This window comes from Canis lupus, chromosome 38, assembly GCF_003254725.2.
Source record: "Canis lupus dingo isolate Sandy chromosome 38, ASM325472v2, whole genome shotgun sequence".
Taxonomy (NCBI): Eukaryota; Metazoa; Chordata; class Mammalia; order Carnivora; family Canidae; genus Canis; species Canis lupus.
Window position 1 is genome coordinate 18,333,455 of NC_064280.1, and position 21,468 is coordinate 18,354,922.

The window sequence follows — 21,468 nt, forward strand, 5'->3', positions numbered from 1 at the left end:
CTAATGTCAGTATTAGAGAACTGTAGTGACGATCTTGAGATGGGGCGTGAGGTTGGCCGGGGGACATGTTTGGTCAAGTTCTCTTGATGGCAGTTCTTGTCATTGTGTTTTGTGTTTTTCTCCATTTCATTCATTCATATTAATCTCCACTCATCCCAAGTTGTTTGCTCTTTGAGGACAAGTCCTCTCAATCTTATGCTTCTCGCATCCCTCTGCCAGCACTTCAGTTAGAGGCATAGTAGGTGCTCATTATATTCATGAGTTGGCCTGCTTTTGGGGTGGGCTTCCTGAGCATTTAGATGCACGCACCAGCTTTCTAGGCTTTTCCACGCCATCCCGCTGAGCTCAGGGAAGTGTCCTGGGGCTGGTCGAGCAGGAAAGGACCAACTTGTGAAATGGCCACCACATATTTTATTTGTCTTACTAATAGGCTTTGGTGTCTAAGACAGCTGGGGTGGGGGGGAGCGGAAGGAGGAGGGCGGGAGGGAAGGCAGGGAGGGAGCCCGGGGAAGGCCTGTCAGATAGCAGTCTCTGGCAGCTAAATCAGCTGAGGGAACCCGTCCTGGCCCGAGTCCGCCCTGTTTTGGAAGATGCGCCCGCTGTCATCCCCCCTCTGGCCGTGCTCGTCCTCGGCCTCGTCCTCGCTCGCCTTGCGCCGGGCGTTCTGGTAAAGCACGGCACACATGCCCGTGAGCCAGGCGGCCACGGTGCCCGCGGAGAAGATGCAGAAGCCGATGAGCAGCAGGAAGATGTAGTCCTGGCGGTCCAGGTGCGTGATGCACATGTACCGGAGCGGGTTCCCCACCTGCGTGATGGGCCACCCCGCCAGCTCGGCGGGCTCCACGCACGTGGCGTTTTGCTCATCTACGAGGAAAAACACAGCAGGCAGAGCGCTGAAAGAGAGGCCCCTCCAGGGTCCTCGGCCCGAAGGGGACCCGGAGAGGCCATTTGGACCCTGGCTACTCGGGGCGCGGTCTGTGGACCCTGCAAGTACCTGGCCCTCATTGGAAATGCGCAGCATCTCGGGGCACCTGGGTGGCTCAGTGGGTGAAGCATCTGCCTTTGGCTCAGGTCGTGATCTTGGGGTCCTGGGATCCAGCACCACCTGGGGCTGAGCCCTGCTCATCGGGGGGCTGCTATTCCCTCTCCCTCTGCCCCTTCCCTCCCCACCCCCACTTGTGCTCTCCCTCTCTCTTGCTCTGCTCTACTAAATAAATGTAAACTTTAAAAGATTCAATTTGTAAAAATAAATAAATAAATGAATGCAGGATCTCAAGCCCCCCCGCCCCCCCCAGCTCCTGAATCAGAATCTGTGTGTCAACGAGGTGATATGTGGGCATAGGAAGGTGGAGAAGTACTGCACCTGCACCCACACTGCTTCTCGCCCCCGCGCCCCCCTTCTGACGTAGCTGCATTCAGGTTGCCTCCTGAAAATGGACTTCTCTTGTTTTCTTTTCTTTTTTTTTTTTTTTTTAAGATTTATTTATCTGAGTGAGAGGGTGGAGAGGGGCCAGGGGAGAGGGAGAGAGAGAGAATCTCCCGCCAACTCCCTGCTGAGCATGGAGCCCTAGCAGAGCTCAGTCTCTCGACCCCATGAGATCATGACGTGAGCCGAAATCAAGAGTTGGGGGCTTACGGACTGAGCCCCCCCCCCGCCCCCCCCCCCCCCCCCCCCCCCCCCCCCGCCGCAGCAGCCCTGTGCTTGGCTCCTTATGGATCCTCAAGGAACAAGAAACCATAGCAGGGGCAGGGAGGTTGGAAACAAGCAAGCGCTCCATGGAGTGTTGACACTCCACAGACCCCCACCCACACCTGTCACCTCCCTCTCTGCTCTCCCTTCTTGGCTCCCACCTCTCCCCTGCACCTTGTCCCTTCCCCTTCACCCAGGCCTCAGTCCAGCCAGGGACCACGAGGGCATCACACCTGGCCCAGCTCTCGGCGGGGACAAGATTCCCTGGAAGTGCCTCCCGTGTGGTCTCCGCTCAAGAAGTTGGGGTGTGGGGAGCTCAGGGGAAGGGATAAGCAGTAGGGGAGGCCGTTCTGCTTCCCAGTGGGGGGAGGTTGGCATCACTGGCTCATCACACGATCTACGTTGAGTCTTCAGTCCTTTTTAGCAGCTGACTCAGCCGCCTGGCTTCTTCTCTGAGCCCCTCCCTCTGTCAAATGCTATGGACTTGAGTGTGTAACAGAAAGCAAAGTGGGCTCCGGAGCCAGACACACCAGGGCTCAAATACAGACTGTCACTTACTAATTGTGTGAATCTCGGCAGGATATCTATTTCCCTCTCTGAATCCCATTTTCTCATCTTACACATGCAAAGAACGTTACCTGCTTGCAGGGTGATTGAGAGGACCTCATGGGCACAGGCGAGGAGGCAAAGCCACTGTGCCCGCTGCTCCGTGTTGCACACACAACTCAAAACTCTGCCCTCAGCCCTGCGTGTTCCTAGCTCCATATGCTCCGCAGCGCTGATGCAGAAATGCCTGTGTGTGTGTGTGTGTGTGTGTGTGTGTGTGTGTGTGTGTGTGGTGCCAGGGGAAATACATCCAGCAGGCATTACATAAATGAGCTCCAATGCAGAGTGGAGACCAGGGCTTGAGATAATCGTGCTTAAAAATTGTGACAGCAGCTAATATTTTCCCCGCCCCGACTACATGCTAAGCCATATACGAAACGTCTTGTTTCATTCTTCTCACGACTTGGGCCTGCACGATACTGTCCTTGTTTTGCACAGAAGGAAACTGAACCTCCCAGAGTTTCTAGACAACCTGAAGGAGCTAGGCGGGAGACGAGGTACAGGAAACACAGACGAGCGGAGGCGGGAGACACAAAGAAGCTAGCGTGGACAGACGCTTCCCCTAAACTTTCGGGGAGATACTCCAGGCTACGCAAAGGCATTCCTCTCCTCGGTGACCAAGGAGGTTGGGGAAGTCGGGTTTGGACTGGAGCTGGCAGCAGGGGAATTAGTGAAAGGCAGTGCAGAAGTGAGCGGGGTCAGGGAGAGGCAGTTGGGCCTGGGTGGCTGGAAGGAGCTGACCAGGCCGAGCGCCGTCCAGGGCCCCTGCAAGCCGGAGAACGTTCCCGTGCCTCACGTCTGTGCTGGGGCACCTGCAGTGAAGCCGTGGCTCTCAGGAAGACGGCCGAAGGCCGCGATGCCTGGGAGACCTGGCTGGTGGCAGAGGCTGTAGACACGGGACTGGAAGGCCACGCACAGTGGTCTCCTCCACTGTGCACAGAGATTACAGAGGGGAGGAGAGGAAGCTGGTCCTCTTGGGGGGCCCTGCCCCAGGGGGGAGCTCTCAGGACAGGAAACGGGGTGGGGGCTCCATTACACTCTGTCGGGGGGAGGGGGAAGGCACACGATTGCACCTGTGGTCCTCTCTCTCCGCTCAGCCTGGCTAGAGGGTGTCGGGGCTTGGGTCAGCTCCCCAGACTCCAGAGACGGGACATGGGACTATACACAGGTGTGTTGGGGACAGGCAAGTGTGGGATTCTGTGGGCCTAGGGCTTATCTCGTTCTATTTTAAGAAGATTCAGCTTTCAGCCCAGGGCTTGAGCGTCAGACTAAACATGAAACACGGCAGTCCCGTTTGGGAGCATTACCTTGAAAGGGGCAATTAGCAGTGATTTTAAGGCTTTGTTAGGTTGCTCTTAAGTGCGGGCATGTGGGTGGCTCTGCGGGGAGGGAGGCCTGGGTTTTCCTACCGCTGCCTTCTTTTCCCAGTCACTGCCAAGGTGGGGGACCGCTTGTCTCCTGGCAGGTCCCCCTAACCCCACTCCCCCCGTTTCCCAGCTCCAGACTATTTCACACACACAAGCCAGATTTCCCGAAGCCCAGCTCTCGTGGGGCTGACTCTGGCTGGAAACCCTCCTCCGCCTCCCCTGTAGGCCTGCGAGTGACATGCAGACGGCCTGGCCTGGCGTTCAGAGCCCCCAGCGTCTGCCCCCTTCCATGTCTCCACCACCCTCCCCGCTTCTTAGCGCGTCTGTGACTCACCCTTGGCTGCGCTCAAATTAAACTATTAATTCCTTGATTGCGTCTTGCCCGTCTTGCCCGTTGCTACACTGCTCTTTCTGTGTCGAAAACCTCTTCCTTCAGTGTTTGCCCGGATCAAGAGCTTCCTGTCCTTCAAAGTCTGTGTGACTGTGGTGCTCCCAGGAGCACTCCCGCTGGCCTCTCATCCTCAGAGCTCAGACCACCTGTGATCGCCCCTCCTGAGCCCGCCCTGGCACCCTTCCTGTCTCTCTGACAATCTCCCTTCTCCCTCGCTCGGGGGCTGCTTGCCAGAGGAGGAGCATATCTTTTCTTCTCAAGCAGACAGACAAAACTCTTGAAGACCTAAATCCGTGTCTGATCATTCTTGTTCCTGTTAATAAGACGTATCCTTCATTGAAGGAATACTTAATTTGAGGGGGGTTTTCTGGTAATATTTTTATTGTTGAATTCTATCGTTCTACAATGGCCAGAGACATCCTCTCCATGATTTCAGTCCTTTGAAATGTTTTGAGGGGGCGCCGGGCACCTGGGTGGCTCAGTCGATTAAGCACCTGCCTTTGGCCCAGGTCATGGTCTTAGGGTCCTGGGATTGAGCCCTGCATCGGGCTCCCTGCCCCATGGGGAGTCTGCTTCTCCCTCTCCCTCTGCCCCTTCCCCCTGCTTGTGTGCTCTCTCTCTCTCTCAAATAAATAAAATATTTAAAAAATTATTGAGAATTTGCTTTATGGTTGAGCATAAAGTCATTTTTAGTAAATTTTGCATGTGCCTCCCCCCGCCCCCGCCCCCCTGGAAAGTGTGTATTCTGTTTTTGCTGACTCTGTCATTCTGTGGATGCCAATTAGGTTGTGATTTTATACAGGTCTTCTGTATCTTTATTGACTTTTTTTTTTTTAAGATTTTATTTATTTATTTCAGAGGGAGAGAGACAGAGAGAGAGCAGGGGGAGGGAGAAGCAGACTCCTCACTGAGCAGGGAGCCCGACATGGGGCTTGATCCCGGGACCCTGAGATCATGACCTGAGCTGAAGGGAGACGCCCAACTGACTGAGCCACCCAGACGCCCCTTGACTTTTTTATTAATATCTTTACTGACTTTTCTTTTTAATCTATAAAAACTATTATTTCTTGGTTACTACTAGTCTATTAATTGTCTATTGGCTACTGGGAGAAGGATGTTTAAGTCACCCGTTTTTTTTTTTTTTTTAAGTCACCCGTTTTGATTGTGCATTTACGTACTTCATATATTTCTGTCATGTTTTGCTTTACATATATCGAAGATATGTTATTAGACGTGTAGAAAGTTCCTCCTGTTACCTGCTCCTGGCAGATTTGCCCTCTTTCCACTGAGCAACATCTCGTTATTTCCAGTAATGCTTCCTGCCTTAGAGTCTACTGCCTTTGACATTAGTAAGGCTCCATCAAATATCTTTTGGTTAGTATTTGCATCATTTATCTTTTGCCATCCTTTTACTTTTAATCTTTCTATGTTCCCATATTTAACATATGTTTTCTATAAGCAGCATGTAGCTGGGTTTTGTTTTCCATCCAATCTAGCAAAGTTTGTATTGTAATTATTCCATTAACATTTAATGTTAGGGACGCCTGGGTGGCTCAGCGGTTGAGTGTCTACCTTCAGCTCGGGGCGTGACCCTGGTGTCCTGGGATCGAGTCCTGCATCGGGCTCCCTGCATGGAGCCTGCTTCTCCCTCTGCCTGTGTCTCTGCCTCTCTCTGTGTGTCTCTCATGAATGGATAAATAAAATCTTGAAAAAAAATTTAACATTAGACTGACATGTTTTCAACCTGTCCCATTTATTTTATGTCTCTTTCTCTCTACTTTGTTGCCTTTTATTTTATGATTTCATTTCCTTTTCATTAGTTTGTTAATCAAACATTCTTTTCCTATTCTGTCCTGATGACATTAGAGACTATAGACCCATCTACTGATCTTGGAGTGCGTGCTGGGCATCAGAGAAGGTGCTTTTCAAAATTAAACTCTACTCTTGATCACCCCACCGGGCAGTTTTAGTTATTACTCCCATGCTACTACCAAATAAATAAATGGTTTATCAGTACTCCCTCTCTGGCTTTCTTGATTTCCTTTCCTCTGACAAAAGGCTACCAAGTTCTGTTGTACTGCTGTGAACTGCACAACTCCAGGGCCTTCATTCATATTAGGAACAGATGACTGGCCCCCTTGTCTCTCAGCCCCATTCCCTGGGCCCAGGGCACTTGTCCCAGTTCAAACTCCCAGGTACGATTACAGGTGTCATTAATGTTTAAATTCTTCCTGCAAATAGTTCCTAAGGAAACATAGACTCCCCACTTTGTTTATTTCCACACATAGCATGCTACTCACAGGCAGGAAACCTGTTTGCCAGACTCACGTGTCTGGAGGAGCAAGGGTTTCTGTGGCTCAGAATCACATGTTTTGCAGGAGCCCAAGAAGTCTCCCATTCAGAAAACTGGTTTGAACCCAGTTATTATAAGACAAACCAGCTTGTGGTCTCCTGTAGGTTCCCAAGGAGTCGAGTGCAGGCTCTGAGCCCCCCATGCTGAGTGGATGGTTGAGCCTCCCTGTGGTGACAACGTACAGTGAAGGATGGAGTTTGGAGGCTCCCTTCACCACTAAGCTGTCCCTGCCCCCGAGAGCGCAGCACTGGTTTCTAGCAGCTTACCCACTTTGTCCTAAGACTTCCCCCTTGAACCCCAAGAAAGACCTGATTCCCCCATTTCTCCTTAGTAGACTCTAGCTTGCTTGGATGTAGAGTACTAGATGCAGAGTACTTTGTCTCATTTTTTTTTCTCCAGCTCATTGTGTATTTGTCAAGGAAGTGGATTGACCTACTCCTTTGTCTGCCTCTTCCCACTAGATTAAGAGCTCCATGAGACACGGGGTTTTGTCTGCGTGGTTCACTGTTGTACCCTCAACACCTAGAACAGCACTTCACCCATACTAGAGCTCAAAGCATGTTTGTTGAATGAATGAAATGTTACTTGTTGTTAATACCCCTTGGGGTCAATGTCATTGATATCATGCTCGGCTAGAGGCTAGTGAACCTGGGGAGATAGAAGGCCAAAGGCAGGTCAGCTAATCCCTTGCCTCCTTGGACTCATTTATGCCAGATAAGTATTAATCCCTCATCCCTCGTGAGGATTCAGTGAGCCACGGGGTGTGAAGTCCTGGAGGAGTCAGGAAGAGGTGGTCCCCAGGACCAAATAGAGGAAAGACAGCCTTGAACTGGAAGGAGAGACTCCTCTGTCCTCTGAGGCTGCAGAGAGAGAAGGGAGGGTGAATGTGGATGGGGACAAGTGAGGATGCAGGTGTTGCAGGCATGGCATCAAAGGTCCCCAGTACTAGTCCCCAATTCGTACTAGAGAACTGTTTGAGAGCAGAGGCCCTCTTTGTTTGGCTTCATATGCCTAGTGCCTGGCACACAGTAGATGCTCAATAAATGTCTGTTGAATGCATACAGGGGAGAATGGGTAGGTTCATTGATCTGATCTCACACAAGCAGTTCTTAAACCCTTGTGTCTTTGGCCTCGTGGTTTAGGACCAGTTCCCGACTGGAATTTGAAGGGACCACTGTTATGTTTGTCTACATTCTGGGTGGCCCGGAGGAAATGACTCTCTGGGGGGGAACCTAGATTGGACCACACAGCAGCCCAACACCACCAAAGTCAACCAGCCAGAAAGGCCCCCTTCTCAGACCCGCATGCGGGGTCCTCTGAGCATTGGCTTCTACCTTTCCTATCTAGAGCTCATCACCTGTCTGTCTCCTCTGGATGGCGTGAGCCCAGGTTCCACAAACTCCATGGGCCAGATCCAGCCTGCAGCCTGTTTTTCCAAATACGTTTTTATTGGAACACAGCCATGCCCATTTACTTACATATTTCATTTTTTAGGTATTTATTTGGGAGAGAGGCACACACGAGAGAGAGAGAGAGAGAGGAGAGAGAGAGAGCGAGCAGAAGTAGGGACAGAAGGGTGGAGGAAGCAGCGGACTCCCAGCTGAGCAGGGAGCGTGATGTGACCCCAGGACCTTGAGATCATGCCCTGAGCTGAAGGCAGATGCTTCGCTGACTGAGCCACCCAGGCGCCCCTATTTATGTATTTTCTATGACTGCTTTCAGGTTACAGATGGCAAAATCGAGGAGTTGCAACAGAGATCCACAAAGCCTAAAATATTTGCTATCTGGCTTTTTATAGAAAGCAGTGCTGATTCCTGGTCTAAACCAGCCCTGGCATGAAAACTTAAAGGTTTGGATGATTTGGGCTTAGGCACTACAATTCTTCTCTAATACATTTTCCCCCCTTGGTTAAAGAGTCTATATTTTGGTAAAGGTTAAAACTGATTCATAGCCTCTTGGAACATTACAGGAAAGCCCTTCAAATCCAGCAAGTTCAACCCGATTGTTCCTGTGCTTTAGAGGTGCTCGAGGCTACAGGACTGGCCTTTTGGACAAATGGTTGTATATGGGCATGATGTGCAGGTGCAAAGACCCCTTTCCCTCATAATACCTCCTTACGCACTCGTCTTATGTACCCAGAATGCTGCCAGCAGGAGATAGACCTTCCATCCTGCCAACCAAATAAGGCTTAAAGAGTATGGTCTTGTGAAAAAAAAGCTAACAACAGAAGCCCCTTCCCCGGGGGGAACCCATGCTGTCATCTTCCTTGAGGAAGGTTTTGATGGGGCAGGGAGCCAGCTCCATGGCTGGGCTGGGGGATGGAGCCAGGTGGTTCTTGGAAGCTAAAGGCAAATGCTAGTTTCTGCTCAGTTGGGTCTAAAGCTGGGCCTGCTTAGTAACTATCCATCTGGGGTCGCCTGGGGGACTCTGTTGGCTAAGCAGTCATGGTCAAGTCATGGTTCCTGGGGTCCTGGGATTGAGCCTAGCTTTGGGGCTCCTTGCTCAGTGGGGAGTCTGCTTCTCTTTCTCTCTCTGCCTCTCTTCTGGCTTGTGCTCTCTCTCTCTAACTCTTTCCTTTTTTTTTTTTTTTTAAAGATTTTATTTATTTATTCATGAGAGACACACAGAGAGAGGCAGACACAGGCAGAGGGAGAATCAGGCTCCCTATGGGGAGCCCAGTCCGAAACTGGATCCCAGGACCCCAGGATCATGCCCTGAGCTGAAGGCAGGCACTCAATCACTGAGCCACCCAGGGGCCCTAACTCACTCTTAGATAGATAGATGATAGATAGATGACAGATAGATAGATAGATAGATAGATAGATAGATAGATAGATAACTACCCATCTGCTTGGAAAATCCCAGGTAGGGAAGGTAGTAGAACAGTGGTCCTCATGGATAACAGGCAACTTAGAAAAGCTCAGTAGCAGCAGGGCTACCACCGATCACCGGTCACCCACACAGACTTTGGGAGCTCTCCTTGCTTCCTCTCTCATATCACGAGCCGTGTCTCAAACCACGAGCCATTCCTGTTAGTCTTACCTTCCAAACACATCCCAATTCTTATATTTTCCCATCATCTGGACCGTTACCCTGGTCCAGGCCACTATCCTCCCTCACCTGAGCTGTGACAGCCCTCCTCATCTGTGTCCCTGCTCTGCCCTCAGTCTCTCCCCACCCAGCATTGGGAGCCCTCTGCAGGTCCTAGGTCATGCCCCTTCCCTGCTCAAAACCCTTTCGTGATTTCCTGTCACACTCAGGAACAAAATTGAAAGCCTCTCATTGGCCTAGAGGTCCTAACTGACCTGGCCTCTTGCTAATTTTCTGTCTCCTTCCTTCATCTGTCTCCCCTCTGCTCACCCTCTAAGATAAGCATGCTCATTCGACCCCAGGGCCTTTGCATTTGCTCTTCCCTCTGTCTAGAAAGTTCCCTTCCCCCACATCTTATTTCCACAGCTTGTCTCCTTACCTTACTCAGTTCTCTGCTCAAATGTCACCTCCTCGGCACCACCCAACAGAAACAATCTGCCTTGTCCTCCATCCCAGACACACTCTCTCCTTTCTCTTCCCATATTTTCCTCTTATTGTCCCTTGACATCAAGTCCTATGCTTAATTGCTTATTTATTCCCTTCCCGCTAGAGTGGAAGCTCTGTGACGGCACATCTGTTTCTGTTCTCAGCTGTATGCTCGGGCCTTGGCACCTGGTAGATGCTCAGTAACTGTTAGTGGAACAGGAGAACTCAGGGGCCAGGCCCAGCTCCTCCCCACCCCGTGCGGATGTCAGATCAGTCAACAAGGCCTGTGCCTCACCTCAGCCACATGCTGTGGCCCAAGCATTGTAGCTGTTGGAAGAAGATATTGAAAATTGCGAGGGTTTGTTAACATGACTCATCCTAGTCCTCACTACATTTTAATCGGATGTATCAGACATAATTAGCTGTTCTTTTATTTGGGTTGAGGGGAAGGACAAATCTATCACTGTTCTGATAAGAAAAAAAAAATCACCGTGTATGGGCTAAGCATCGCATTTCATTTTTAAAAATATAATGCTGTCATTTTGAAGGTTTTAAAACACCCACTCCCACCCCAAAAGCTCTAGCTCCCCCTCACCCCCGCCTAAATTGGACTCTCTGCGGACAGTGCACGCAAGCACACGGAGGGCAGCACCACAGCAGGACTTACCCTGTCTGTCTCGGTCAACCCACATGGCTGTCCCCCTTCTCTGCACCCTGTGTGGCTTTCGCAGTCACCACCAGGAATTGTCACGGCAATGACAGTAGCTAACATTAGCTGAACATTACTACGTGCATTTCTAAAACTTTCATCTGGGTCGTTTCATTTAATCAGCACAACAACCCGAGAAATAGGCACGAACCTATCGCCGTTTTATAGGCGAGGAGCGTGGTTCTTGTGTAGATTGCGGCCCAGCTGGTAAGTGATGGAGGCAGGATGGAAAACCAGGTAGTTTGAATCCAGAGCCTATCTTGGTTTTGCCTATTCAACGGGGAGTATGATCCTCTTGAGAACAAAGGGATATTTTAGGATCACCTACTTGGGCTGGTGCTACCAAAGCATCATAGAGAACAGCGTGTGAAACTTGTGTACTCTTCTAGATATAAAGTCATCCTTTGTCTTTTATCTCACTGAAAGTAGAATAGGGACTCTCGGGCAGGCCCCTCGATTCCTTTGCCCCATGTCCTCACAGTTATGCCATGTGCGCTTGCCCTCGCTTCCTTCTCCACAGCCCCAGAGGAGGGACCTTTTCCTGTTTGAGGCTGACCCTCCATTTCATTCTGGAGTCCACTCACTCCCGCCTCCCCAGGGGCTTTACCCCGTCAGTTACTCTCCCTGTCCTGTGTCTTTGCCCTGCATCGACTCTTCTCAGCAGCAGATAAACACCTCCATGGACCTCTTTGCTCCTAAGAAAATAAGTACCCGCTTTGTACAGTTCCCCTCCATCTATCGCCCTAGCTCCTCGGTCCACAGCCAAACTCCCTAGAAGAGTTTACATTTTTTTCAAGTAATCTCTATGCCCAGTATGGGGCTCGAACCCACGACCCTGAGATCATGAGTTGCATGTTCCACCAACTGAGCCAGCCAGGTGCCCCAAGTTTACATTTTTTTTGCACCTCTTTTTTTTAAAAATATTTTATTTATTTATTCGAGAGAGAGAGAGAGAGAGAGAGAGGCAGAGACACAGGCAGAGGGAGAAGCAGGCTCCATGCACCGGGAGCCCGATGTGGGATTCGATCCCGGGCCTCCAGGATCGCGCCCTGGGCCAAAGGCAGGCGCCAAACCGCTACGCCACCCAGGGATCCCCTTTTTCTGCACCTCTTTTCTTCCTTGCTATTCATTCTGTAGCTCACTGCGCTCTGGTGTCCACTCCCTCCATGCCATGGGAATCATCCAAGACATCAGGGACCTCTTGGTAGCTAAATCTGATGGACACTTTTCAATCCTTACTTGACCTGCTTCCACTCTTTGAAACTCTTTTCTTGGCTTCTGTGAGTCCACCTTTCTCTGATTTCGTTTCTCTTGCCTGGCTGCTTCTGCCCAGGACACCTTGTGCGTGGCTCTTCTTGGCCCTTCTGTATGTTGGCATTCCCCAAAGCTTCTGTCCTTGCCCTGTTACCCACCCCCTGCCCCTGTTCTAAACTCCTTTGCTGGCTTATCTCATCCTTTGTTTGATTTCAATGATCACCAGTGAGCTGATGATTCTGAAATATGTATTCTATTCTTCTGGATTTCAGGCCAGAATGTTCAAAGGCCTCCTGGTTCACGGGGCCCCTCCCACTCAACACGCTCAAGATGGGACATGTTCTCCCCTAAGCTCCTCACTACCCTTCCTCCAAGAGTGTCCATCTCAGGGAAGCCTCCAGAGCCATTGAAGCCAATTCTTTTCTGTTATTTTCCACATCTCATTTGCTCATTGATTTTTCTCAATAAATATTTATTGAGCCTTTTTCCTGTGTCAGGCCCTGAACTAGTTTCTGAAGCTTCAGACATGTTCTTTGCTCTCATAGACCTTACTATCAGGGAAGATAAATGTTAAATATACATATCTATTAATTACTTAGAACTTGCCAGAAGTCATGAAAGGAGGACTGGGAACTTGGGAGGGTCTGGTTCAGTCCCGAGTCCTATTCCTTCTACCTTTGAAATGGTTCCTTCTGACCTGTCTAGACTTCTTCATCTGCTGCCATAGACCATCTTCCTCCCTTACCTGGATGCCCACAGGAGCATCCTAGCCCTGCATCCAGGCTCACCTGCCTCCCAGAACTTTTCAGGATGTACTGCATGTTCCCCAGAAAATCCTTCAAAGGCCCTTCATGGCTGGATCCCTGTTTCTCTTTCTAGCCACATCCACACTCTGCTGGATTATCTCCAGGCTGGAGAGCTCTTCACTTCTAGAGATAAGGAAACTGAAGTTGGCTGCTTTGGCCAGCCTTGCACAGCTGCCTTCCAGAAACCTGAGTGGTGCTGGGTGACCAGAGAGGCCATGCACAGAGGTCTGGCATTTTTGAACTTGAAGGGACTTCGGGTCACCTACTTTCAGGGATTTCAAGTGGGTTGAGCTCAAGAGTGTGTGAGAATTACTCAGGATCCTTCCTAAGCTGCACGTGCTTGCCACCCCATCCCTCCTTGGCTTTTCTGGGTAGTTTAGGGATCACTGACCCACTTGCACCCCTCTTAGCCCCCTTATTGCCCTCATGAGGCTGCTCCTCTGGCTCTCAGCAGGGTGTTTGTGAGAAGGAGGGAGAGACAAGCTGGCAGAGCAGCTGACGGCCTTGGAAATGTCTGCTGCCCAGCTGTTCCCTTTCTGGGTGTCTGGTCCCTGCAGCAATTTCTCTGGTGGAGAAGATGGGTTAGCATTAATAGTGGAAGAGTGTGAGGACCTGAATTCATTCCGGAAATCTAAGTCTTGGCACAGTTGTAGATGACTTTGTACTTGGTGGGTTGAAATGGGGCCATTATCCTATTACAGCAGCCTTGAATACAGGATGAAGTAGCGCTGGAATGAAACGAAGATGTTCTCTGCTCAAAATGCCCTCAAGATGACGTGGACCTGAAACAGCATATGACCCAACCCATCTGCTCCCCGCAGATGTCCCCGAGTGGCTTTGTCCGCTGCCTCTGTAGCACTCCTGCCCAGATTCCTCTTTGATTCGTGGGCACCCCCCCATCGGGTCACCCAGGATTGTTTAAGGACTATAATTTAAGAGCTGACAGAGGGACACTCTGTCCCCAAACTACTCCCGCTTCTACCCCTGGTAGTCTGTCACTTTCTGAACTCTGTTTCTGCAAATGCTCCTTGAGGGAGACATGTCAAAACATTATTAGCCACTAACATCTCAGTGCAAATCAGTTTATTCACCAGTGGGAGCAGCCACTATAGATCTAGAACAGAAGTCATTGTCATAGGGTTTCTCAAAATATGGTCTAATGATCTGCACAGTCCAAAACCAGAATCTCTGGATATGGGGCCTGAGGCTCCTGTGCTCATTGGAATTTGAAAACCACTGGCTGAGGAGGCCAGGTCTGGGAGGACAGTCTAGGGCATCGAGTCTCCTGGGGATGGACGCACTGTTCTAGTCAAGTAGACAGGAGGTAGGACAGTGCAGGGGTTCCAGACTGCCTACTTCCTAATTATGTGCGTGTCCTAATTATGTGACTGTGGACTGCTTCTCCAGGAGGGCCTCCGCCTCAGCATCGATCCATTGCACTGCCCATTTGGGACCCCGTCTGCTGATCCCTGCTCTTCTCCCACAGTTAGGTGCACCTTGTCTTTCTATTTATGTCCATAGACTACCAGCTAGATGGGCTTTAGAGAGTATCTAATCCTACTACCTTTTTATTTCAAAGACAAGTGAGTCTCAGAGGGAAAGTGACTTGCCCCACATCACACAGTGCATTGCGGGGACCAGGACAGGACCTCTTGGCTGCCTGTCTTTCTTTCTTTCCTCCCTTTCTTTTCTTTCTTTCTTTCTTTCTTTCTTTCTTTCTTTCTTTCTTTCTTTCTTTCTTTCTTTCTTTCTTCTTTCTTCTTTCTTTCTTTCTTTTTTTCTTTCTTTCTTTCTCTTTCTTTCTTCTTTCATATTCCATTCATCTACTTGAGAGAGAGAGAGCAAGTGAGAGAGAGAGAGCACGAGTGGGAGGAGGGACAGAGGGAAAGGGAGAAGCAGACTCCCTGCTGAGCAGGGAACCCCCCCACCCGCCGACGTGGGGCTTGATCCCAGGACCCCAGGATCATGACCTGAGCCAAAGGCAGATGCTTAACTGACTGAGCCACCCATGCGCTCCAGGACTTCTTGGCTTTCAATTGCATTTTCTCTCTCTTGTATCCCAAGATTGTCTTATGAAAGATGGGAATTATGACGTCTTTGTGATGAAAGCACCCCAGCATTATGCCCAAAATGTTGGGCATATAATGATCATACAACAAATATTTCAGAGTCAAATGGACGGGGATGTATCTAGAGTAAGAAGAGTCATGGCATGAGGGGAAAACACTGAATCTGGATGTCAGGAGATCTCCGTGTTGGGCTTGGCTCTATAGCCACTTACTTGTGAGGAGGTGAGATTTTTTTTTTAGGAGGCAGGATTTTAAAGTTCCATCTCAAGCATCTTATATTAAAAGGCTACCCAAGGAATACCTGGATGGCTCAGCGGTTGAGCACCTTCCCCTGGCTCAAGGCGTGATCTGCGGTCTCAGGATTGAGTCCCACATTGGGCTGCCTGCATGGAGCCTGCTTCTCCCTCTGCCTGTGTCTCTGCCTTTCTCTCTCTGTGTTTTTCATGAATAAATAATTAAAATCTTTAAAAAAAGGCTACCCTAATATGGTGGCCAGTGGCCATTCATGGGGCTACTCACATAATTTAAAACAACATAAAAATTAAAAATTCAGTTCCTCAGTTGCTCTAGCCTAATTTCAAGAACTCCATACCCACGTGAGGCTAGTGACTACCATATTGAACAGCACAGATATAGGCCATTTCTACTGCAGCAGAGACGTTTGTTGGACAGCACTAGACGAGACTGTGGGAGAAGAGAGGATGGAGTCCAGGATCCTTATGTCCAGGAGCTTAGAATTGCGCATTTTTGAAAGCATCTTTGGAGGCGCTCAACCCTGTCCTACTAGGCAGTTCTATCCTGGGAAGAGTTCAATTGCCACTCTCACCTTCAAAGAGCATTAATGCCTGGGAAATTACAGTCCCAGCCAGGAATTAGTCCTCCTATCTGCTGACCAAGCCATAAAGAAAATGGAATCTGTGGGTCTGTTTTTAACTCTGCATTGATTAGAGCGTCCTGGTGACCAGCACTTTATTACTCACCCCTGTTTCTGCTGTGATTTTCATGTTTGCAAAGTGAGTATGTGAACTTTTTGAAGATGGAACAGTTTTCAGTGCATCTGGTGAGTATACCATCAGAGGGTTTTTTTTTTTTTTTTTTTTTTGATGAAGACCTTTGATAATAGCACCAAATTTCTTGCTAGTGTGGGAAAATTTTGATATTCCTATTCAGTATAGCTTTATGATGAAAAAAGGTGAATAAAAACAGTTTAGCCTTCCCCACAGGCCCTTTATGGGGGTGAACTGAGTCAACATGTGACATGGGGGAGGCACATATTACTGCCTTCATATCTTTTGTTTTAAGATCTCCCCATTTCTTTCCTGGACCTTGGCTTCCTTCAAGGTTCCCCTCTGTTGCCGAATTAATTTTAGCTAACTGTATTTCTCAAGAATTCACTTCTGCCTCTGATATGAGAGCTGAGAAAGGCTTGGGGACACTGGTATTATTCAGCCCCAGGGTTCATATATTTTGTAGGGTCCTCTTCCAAATTTGAGCACTTTTTGGGACTCAAAGGGATAAACCTCTAATGGCTAATTTTAGCTCAGTGGTAGACAGTGGATGGGGGAAAGTCCTCTTCAAATAACAAAATCACACCATGTAGGTGACTTCTTATACCACAGTTGGACCTCCTTGCCTTTATCCCTTGATAGCTGTCTGCATGTCTACACCTGTTGCTGGAAGTGGGGTTTGTCTTTAGGTAGAACTTCAGTTCCAAATTCAGGTGATTCAGAATCACTTTGCTACTACTACTGGCAAAGCCCTGAGTCTTATGATCTAGGCTGAGATCAAGCCTTGATTTGGCCTTCTGGTTTTGTTCCCCAGTCTGAACTCTTGTGTTCATAACTTGCCTAATACCCAGCTCCCTCTAAGACTCCCTCTGTCCCATTTTCCCAGGATTTAGAGCCCTGGGACCTGCTGATCACTTTTCAACATCCTATCTATATCCCTCCCTCCCCCCGCCCTCCCCCCACCATGCATCCCTATAGTCATGTTTACCAGACAGGGCACACTGTCCTCTTGTTCCTTGTGTGCTGAAACTTCCTGAAGTCTACTGCTTATCCCAGGGATCACCTGACTGATGTCTGCTATTCTCTTAAGTACCGTGTATCTTTCCCACATCTGCCAACCATTTGTTTATTGAATGCTTTTTGGTGTGCAAGACTCAATACTAATGGAAGTTTGTAAGCGTTCTCATCTCAGCAGCCTAGACAGGTTGGCTCTATTATTATACCTGTCTGAAAGATGAGGAAGTTGAGGTTCAGAGAGGCTAAGTAACTTCTCAGATATCCTACAAATAGCAGGCAGCAGGGCTAGGGTTATAATTCAGGTCTGTTTCACTCCAACCTGAGCTCTTTAACACTGGGCTCCCCTCCCTGCAGGGTGGTTGCCATTCCTCACCTGCAACTGAAGCTCTCCCAAGTGCCTCCTCTACCCAAAAGGCATATGGAGGCCTCTTTTGTCCTGCTCTGTCCAGTGGGGTTAGTTCTGCTGTACCTGACTGGACCAGGAGACATATATGGTGCAAATGATCATAGTCATGTGAGTCTCCACACACAGTTCAAGGTTCCCTCCATGAGCACTTGTTTGGCGCATAATAGGACTCAATAAATATTTAAATGGATGAACAGATGAACTAAGTGGTAGCATGGAAATTCCTTACTTCACTGCCTTGCTATTCAAGGGATCTATATCCTGCCCCTCTATTATCTTGCTCACCTTAATACTGGACCACAGGGAAAATCTCCCAATGCTAATGTTCAGTATCTTCCTGGATCTAAAGGGAAAGCCATCTTTAATTTGGATTCTTCTTTATAAATAACCATGTACTCAGCTCATTTCAGAGAGATTCTTCTTATATCTTGCAGTGTGGTACATGGCGAGATATGTACTCTCCATTCTAGAACATGCCAAAGATCACCTTTCTATAGCAGGTGTGGTCTAATAGGTGAGCCTGTGCTTTAGTGTTTGTCCGTAGCAAAGATATTTCCACTTATCAGGGGCATGAATCATGTGAGAGTCATACAAAATAAATCTTCCATTATGTTGAGGGCTAAAGGGCAAGAGAAGCACCTAATGAATTCTACTGTGTATGCATTCAATTTTATGTGTATATGTGTGCCCCTTCATGTACGGGTATGTATCTACACGTTGAATGTGTGTATGTGCATTATGTATGTGTAATATGTGGGTGATTGTGTGTGAGTAGCTGTGTATATGTGTACACATATACAGTATGTGTGTGTGTGGGCACATCTTCGTGCTTGTATGTATATGGGAATATGTATGTGTGTTTGCCCTTGTGTTTATGCATATGTTTGTGATGTTGTATGTGTATGTATGTGTGGGAACGGACAACCAGACTGACTGAGATGCAAAGGTTGGGCTCCTTCTCTGGGAGTTTGGGTGGGTCGGGGTGAACTTGGACTTATAGGAGGAGTGCAGGCCTGTGATGAGTTTACATTGGCTAGAGCTCATTAGCCAACGGAAATGATCTTGGGTGAGCTCCATGTGTAGTCAGATAGGAAATAAAGCTGTAATTTAGATGCCGTGGCCATATGCTTCTAACATGACTTATATTTATAACTAAGCTGACTTATAGGATCACAGTTATCATGTAATTTGGGGATTTAAGATCTAGTAGTCTCATGAAAAAAGACGAATCAGAATCAGAAGATTAAAAAAAATTTTTTTTTTTTTTGCTATTTACTAGCCATGTGATTTTGGGTCAGTCTATTTTCTCATCCACGTGATAGGGTTAAAAATACCAATCCTAGCCTCTTCCACAGGCCCAGGGAACAAAATTTAAGGGTTGGTATTACACTCAAAGTAAAGAAAATGAGACAGTATGTGTGAGAAAACTCTAGCAGCTGCAAAGCTCTCTACAAAGATAAATTGTTCTATGACTAGCCTTGGGCTCATTAGTGTTTTTAAGAGATAACAATTGTTAGCCAGGGCAATGAGACCATAGTTCTGCATGAAGTGGCCTGGGCAGGTTCCGCTAGGCCACCAAACAACAGAGAGAGATGAGCAGACCAGTTGTTGTGGGTGCGTGTTGAGGGAGGGGGCTCACACTGGCCAGCGACTAAAAGTTTGTCTATCTCAAAAGACAGACTCTTCATTCATGAGGAACTCATGGGCTTGACAAGATAGATACCCGCTTCTGATGTTTTTTAAAACGCACAGTGAAACAGATCTGGTTTATAATCCTATTCAATCCCGGAATGAAATGAGTCAAGGAGTCCAAAGCAGTCAGCCTGAGCATTCTGAGAAGACACGACTCTGTAAGCAGAATTTTGATTGAGGGAGATTTGATGGCCGGTAAAGTGGTAGGCTTAGGGACTACGGGAGAAGCCAAGCCATGTCGCCCTTTTCAGCTAGGGTAGGAGGTCCTTCTGACTACTTGGTGGGCTCTGCTCAAGGAAAATATATACTTATGGTGGGCAGGGGACAGGAGAAGATGAAGCTCTCCATGGGCTAGTTACATGAACATTGACAGGAGAATCACATTGAATGCACCAGTCATTGAGAAAAGTAGAAGACATTCTCTCTGGAGAGGTAAGGCAACCTAGCCAAGATAACTGTTCCTCTGTTCTTTCATGATCAGTATTCTTAAGAAGATACGTCTGATGAAGTTCTTTCCTTTTGATTTATTCTAGCTCAGCTTGAGGGCCAGGTGCCCAGGGCGCCAAATGTGAGAAAGCCACCCGCTCTTACTATCTCCCTGAATCTTGCATCCCAGGAGGCTCGCTTGCCTTACCATAGTCCAGGCCCTGCCTGGAAGACATGTTAAGACCCGACCATTGGAAGGAGGGCCAGAAGGGCACATTTTCACTTGCTGCCACCATTCAATGCCCTCTCCCCCAGATCCCCTTAAAGCTTATCATTTTTGGCTAGGAATCTTTCTGGGCCTTTGCCAACCTGGGCAAGATATCATGGTGGAAGTTTCAGAAGGTGCCGATGCATGAAAATATCTTCAAGAACAGACACTCAGGGAAGGGAGAGAAGACATGGTTTGGACAGGCTTTGAGCCCAAAGTCCAATTTTGCCAGATTACATCAGTGGCTCTGGGCTTTCTATGAGGAATGATTCACATTTCCTTGAGGTCCTGAGTGAAGGAGATACTGATAAAGTGGGATAATGGGAGGATAAAGGATGGGACAGTAAAGTCACTGAAAAGAAGAGGGGTTTGAGACACTGGAGTGCCCCAGGGACCACGGCAGAGGGGTGGGGACAGTGGAAAGCCTGGCAGCACTGGCTTGGAAATCTACCAGGTAAGACTTGAGAATCTGCCAGTGAGATTGAAACCTCCTGCTGGACATGGTGGGCGCTGGTGAGCTGTTGACGGATGCATGCTCACCCTTACTGGGGGGCACTCTCACTGTCTAGAGAGCTCCTGTGGCCCTCCCCCTACCTCTATGGAACTTTCTCTTCTGTACATCATACTGTTGGATCCTCTATGGCCTACTCATGACTGAATTTACTTTTGGATCCTGGAAAAATTCAGTCACTGAATCCAACAGATTGAAATAGTCCACCCATGGACTACGGTGACCCTGAATTTCTTACTTTGCAGTTACAGACTCATTGCCTCCTGAGTCAACCCAAGGATGGATCCTGCAGAGCAATAAGAATGCTTTCAATCAGCTTACCTCAGAGTTTTCTCCCATCCTGACCATCTTTTGACTTTACCTTTTCTGGAATTAATTCCTCCTCCTCCGTCACATTCTTGTCCCCACACCCAGTCAAACCCTCACCTGGATGGTTCAGATGGGACACTATTAAGTAGATGGTGAAGTCCAGGAAGGAGCAGTTGCACTTCCACGGGTTTTCACTCAGATACAGGGTTTGTAGAGTTAGGAGGTTTTGGAAGGCAGCATTGTCCAAGGTCTGCAAGCCGGTGTTTCTGAGGTCCAGGTATCTCAGAGAGCTGGTGTTGGCAAAGGTATACTTGTTCAGGGAGAACAGGTGAGGGTTGTTGGAGATGTTCAGCTGCACCAGGTTGCTGAGCATGGAGAAACTGTATGGGGAGATCAAGGTTAGGTTGTTGGAGCTGAGATCGAGGTAGATGAGTCTGAAGACCCCGATGAAGGTATAATCCATCACCTCGCGAATCAGGTTATTCCGACAGTCCAAGTAAACAAGGTCACTGAGGAGTCCTAGATTCATCGCTGGCAAAAAGGTGATGCGGTTATCATTCAGGTACAGCCTCCGGGTGTTCAGGGGTACATCAGGGGGGTATTCGGCTAACTGGATCCCTGTGCAGATCACTTCCTGGGCTTGACACTGACAATTATTTGGACACTTTGACCCCGATACCAGTCCCATTCCAAAGGAAAAGAGTAACCACCCGGGCCCAGGGCCTGAAGCAAGGGACATAGTAAGAAGCCGCAACTACCCTCCTTCCACCTTCCTGCGGGCGCTGTCCCTCTGTTCAGAAGGCTGCCGAGGGGCGGGGTGGGGGGGAGGGGCGCTGGAAAGAACTGTAACACCCTAGCTTTGTGCAAAGCAATTTTCCATTACAGGAGAACTGAACAGAAGTTGAAACGCGAGGCCCAATGCCCCGCCGCCCGGCTTGGTGGCTCTGCCGACTGCTCACTCCCAGACTGCCGCTGGAAGCTTGCCCGCTTGGCTGCTCTGAAAGGTCTCACCCTTTCCCTGCGTTTGCGAGTGAAGGGGAGCCAGGGGAGAGCCACATGACAATGAGGTTG

At 48.8% G+C, this 21,468-nt stretch overlaps 1 protein-coding gene and 1 long non-coding RNA gene across 4 annotated transcripts in view; one reads left to right on the forward strand and one right to left on the reverse strand.

Moving 5' to 3' along the window:
* Positions 1 to 388: 388 nt before the first annotated feature.
* On the reverse strand, positions 389 to 21,454 carry LRRC52 (leucine rich repeat containing 52). Of its 2 annotated transcripts, XM_025420918.3 has the most exons (3): positions 21,156 to 21,454; positions 20,515 to 20,928; positions 389 to 864 (listed from the first exon to the last, which is right to left on the reverse strand). In XM_025420918.3, exons 2-3 carry the CDS (start codon positions 20,924 to 20,926, stop codon positions 539 to 541), a joined length of 738 nt encoding a protein of 245 aa, XP_025276703.1. In that variant the 5' UTR covers positions 20,927 to 20,928; positions 21,156 to 21,454; the 3' UTR covers positions 389 to 538. The 2 variants fall into 2 exon arrangements, with proteins under 2 accessions (XP_025276703.1, XP_025276702.1); XM_025420917.3 differs by having other exon boundaries at positions 20,515 to 21,452.
* LOC112643077 (uncharacterized) overlaps positions 14,855 to 21,468 on the forward strand; it is a 68,243-nt gene continuing 61,629 nt past the window's right edge. Inside the window, exon 1 of one of the 2 annotated variants that reach the window (XR_007409084.1) lies at positions 14,855 to 14,983. This is a non-coding gene — a long non-coding RNA (uncharacterized LOC112643077). Of the gene's footprint in view, positions 14,984 to 21,285; positions 21,402 to 21,468 lie in introns of those variants that run through there. The other variant, XR_007409098.1, reaches the window with a different exon arrangement.

Bases quoted from the DNA above. Each gene is read 5' to 3' on its own strand.
- LRRC52 (XM_025420917.3), bottom strand. From the start codon at position 21,136: ATGTCCCTTGCTTCAGGCCCTGGGCCCGGGTGGTTACTCTTTTCCTTT. The intron at 865-20,514 runs GTGAGGGTTTGA...TTTTCCTCGTAG, and splicing joins GTCCCATCTGAACCATCCAG to ATGAGCAAAACGCCACGTGC.